Raw genomic sequence first — 2376 nt, 5'->3', positions numbered from 1 at the left:
AACCAGGCACACGCAGGCCACAGGGCTCGGACCCTGAGTGTCAGCGGACTCCAGGCCCTTGGTTACCTCCCAAGCTTACTCGGAGATGGGGACGTGGAGAGGACTTGCCCCAGGTCCCTGACGCCCCTCCCAGAGCTGGGGAGCTCCAGTTGCTCCCCTCGGTGCTGAGAAAAGAACCCGCACACCCGCCAAGACAGAACTGCAGCCGAGGACTTCGCAGGTGCGCAGGAGGCGTGTTTTATTACCACCAGGGGAGGGATCCCGTCAGCCGGGCTCCAGGACCCGCGAACACACCCCTACATGCATTGATCCCCACAGCCGCCAGGGGGCGCGCCTCCCACAAAGCTGTGCCCAGCAAAGGGGGGCGCCGGCTTCGAGTTCCAGAGGCTTCTACCCGGCTCTGGGGATCCCTTGGAAGACACGGGGGTCGCCTTAGCCAGGGCTGAGGAAGGGGGGAGGGGGCTGCCAGAGGAGGGGAAGAGATGCAGCAGTGCAAAGTGGGGTAAAATGGGGGGTTCTACCTCATGGCCTGTCTTTATCAAATCCCCGGAGGGGGGCAAAGCCAGGGGTGTGTGTGTGTGTGTGTGTGTGTGTGTGTGTGTGTGTGTGTGTGTGTGTGTGTGTGTGTGTAGCCTGCTTTATCAAATCCCCGGAGGGGGGCAAAGCCAGGTGTGTGCGTGTGTGTGTGTGTGTGTGTGTGCGTGCGTGCTCCTGCAGGCTAGGGAGCTCAGCTGAGGACGGGGAAGACTCGGGGTCCCCAAGCGGGAGGGCACACGGGATAGCTCAGGCCCCAGCTCCCCGTCACGGGCGTTGCTCAGGCCTGCAGGGCCGCCCTCCGGCCCGGGTGCTGCCGCTTGTTCTCGGCCGCCCCGTCGGGGCTCAGGCCCTCCAGGAGCCCCAGCAGGAGGCGGGCGGGTCCACAGGCTCTCCAGGGCCCACAGGCGCCGCCCAGGGCCCTCTTGCCCGGATGCTGGCGTTTCTCGGGGCCCCGATCCCCGCCCCCCTCCCCCCATGCCTCCTCTTCCTTCTCGGCTCCTTCTTGGGCCTGGAGCTCCACCAGCCGGCGGCCCGGGTGCTGCCTCTTGGCCACCACGTCCCTGAGCCAGGAGGACCGCCGGCCGGGGTGCTGGCGCTTCTGCTGGGGGGCGTCCACGGGCCCCGCGGCTGCATCCTCCCGCCGGCCGGGGTGCTGGCGCTTGTGGGGTCCCACGGCACCTGCTTCTTCCTCCTCTTCCTCTGCCATTCCTTCTTCCTCCTCGGCCGCCTCCCTTTTCCCCAGGTGCTGCCGCTTGGAGACCCAGTCGGGCTGGGAGACCTGGAACTCTGGGGAAGGAGCAGGACACCAAGTCACCCCGTGGGCCCACCCCAGGCAGCCCCCGGAGCCAGAGCCGCGGCCTCGTCTGTGCCTCTCAAGGATGGACACACTCAACAGCAGGGGTCAAAGGCCTCCGTCTGTCTTCATTCCCTGCTCTCCCTGTGCCCTGGCTGTGTGACCAACAGCGGCTCACTTAACCTCTCTGAGCCTCTGCTGTTCTGTGTCAATCAGCCATCGCCGTGCTAGGAGGATCAAAGAGTGTGACAGGGTGTTTGAGAGGCTTAGTGCAGTGCCAGGCCTAAGGGGCCCCAAGCCTGTCATACCTGGCGTCACCCCTTCCTTTGCCCCTGCGCAGGATTATTTCCGGGGTGGGGTGGGGGAGGGGAGCAGCAAGAGGAATCTTCCTGGGAAGAGGCTCCTGCGCTGTGAGGGCGGGGCTGGGACCCCCTATCCTCCTACCCTGGGGGGCACAGCCGCCCCCTTTACAGCCCCCACCCCACCCCCCACTGGCTCACCGGCGTCACCGTCCCCCTGGTCTGCTCGCAGCTGCAGGAGGTCTTCCCGGAGGAGCAGGAGGCGCTCTGCCTGGCGCAAAAGTTCCGCCAGCTCTGGGGGCTCCGCCAGCCCCATGTCCTGCGGGGCCGCCTCAGGCTGAGCACGACCAGGGACACCGGCCAGCGTCAGAGCCAAGATGACCATCATCCAGGGGCCCTGCATGGCGGCTTCTGGGTTCTGGAGGGTGGGGGGAGGGAAGAGAGGCAGGGGTGGGGGTGAGGAGAGCGGGAGAGGGAGAGAGAGAGAGAGGGAGAGGGACTGAGCGCCTGGGCTCTACCCCAGCCTCCCCGTCTCCCCATCATCTCCCTCTGTCCTGCCCCAGCGAGCTCCAGCCCCAAGCCCAGAGGGGGCAGCAAAGTGGTCAAAGGACGGATGTGGAGCTGGCCCTTGTCCCCCGGGAGGCAGAGGCCAGAGGACCTCTCCTGCCACTCTCCCCCATTGGGGTCCTGCCTGTGCCATCCCAGAGAGAGCGGGAGCCCCGCCCCCGCCCCTGTCCAGGTCGGGAC

The 2376-nt window shown here is 66.8% G+C and overlaps 1 protein-coding gene across 1 annotated transcript; it reads right to left on the bottom strand.

The window, feature by feature from the left end:
* Positions 1-221: 221 nt before the first annotated feature.
* TRH (thyrotropin releasing hormone) lies at positions 222-2074 on the bottom strand. The gene is made up of 2 exons (XM_004613185.2): positions 1831-2074; positions 222-1323 (listed from the first exon to the last, which is right to left on the bottom strand). The coding sequence occupies exons 1-2, from the start codon at positions 2030-2032 to the stop codon at positions 815-817; spliced, it is 711 nt and encodes a 236-aa protein (XP_004613242.2). The 5' UTR covers positions 2033-2074; the 3' UTR covers positions 222-814.
* Positions 2075-2376: the final 302 nt, after the last annotated feature.

The sequence above is a fragment of the Sorex araneus genome, chromosome 4, assembly GCF_027595985.1.
Source record: "Sorex araneus isolate mSorAra2 chromosome 4, mSorAra2.pri, whole genome shotgun sequence".
In the NCBI taxonomy this organism is placed as follows: Eukaryota; Metazoa; Chordata; class Mammalia; order Eulipotyphla; family Soricidae; genus Sorex; species Sorex araneus.
Note: the sequence above shows the minus strand (reverse complement) of the source record. Positions and strands in the feature narration are given on the sequence as shown.

Excerpts from the sequence above, each read along its gene's own strand:
- TRH (XM_004613185.2), bottom strand. The coding sequence starts at position 2,032 with ATGCAGGGCCCCTGGATGATGGTCATCTTGGCTCTGACGCTGGCCGGT. Across the intron at positions 1,324-1,830 it reads CCAGGGGGACGGTGACGCCG|AGTTCCAGGTCTCCCAGCCC; the intron begins GTGAGCCAGTGG and ends CTCCTTCCCCAG.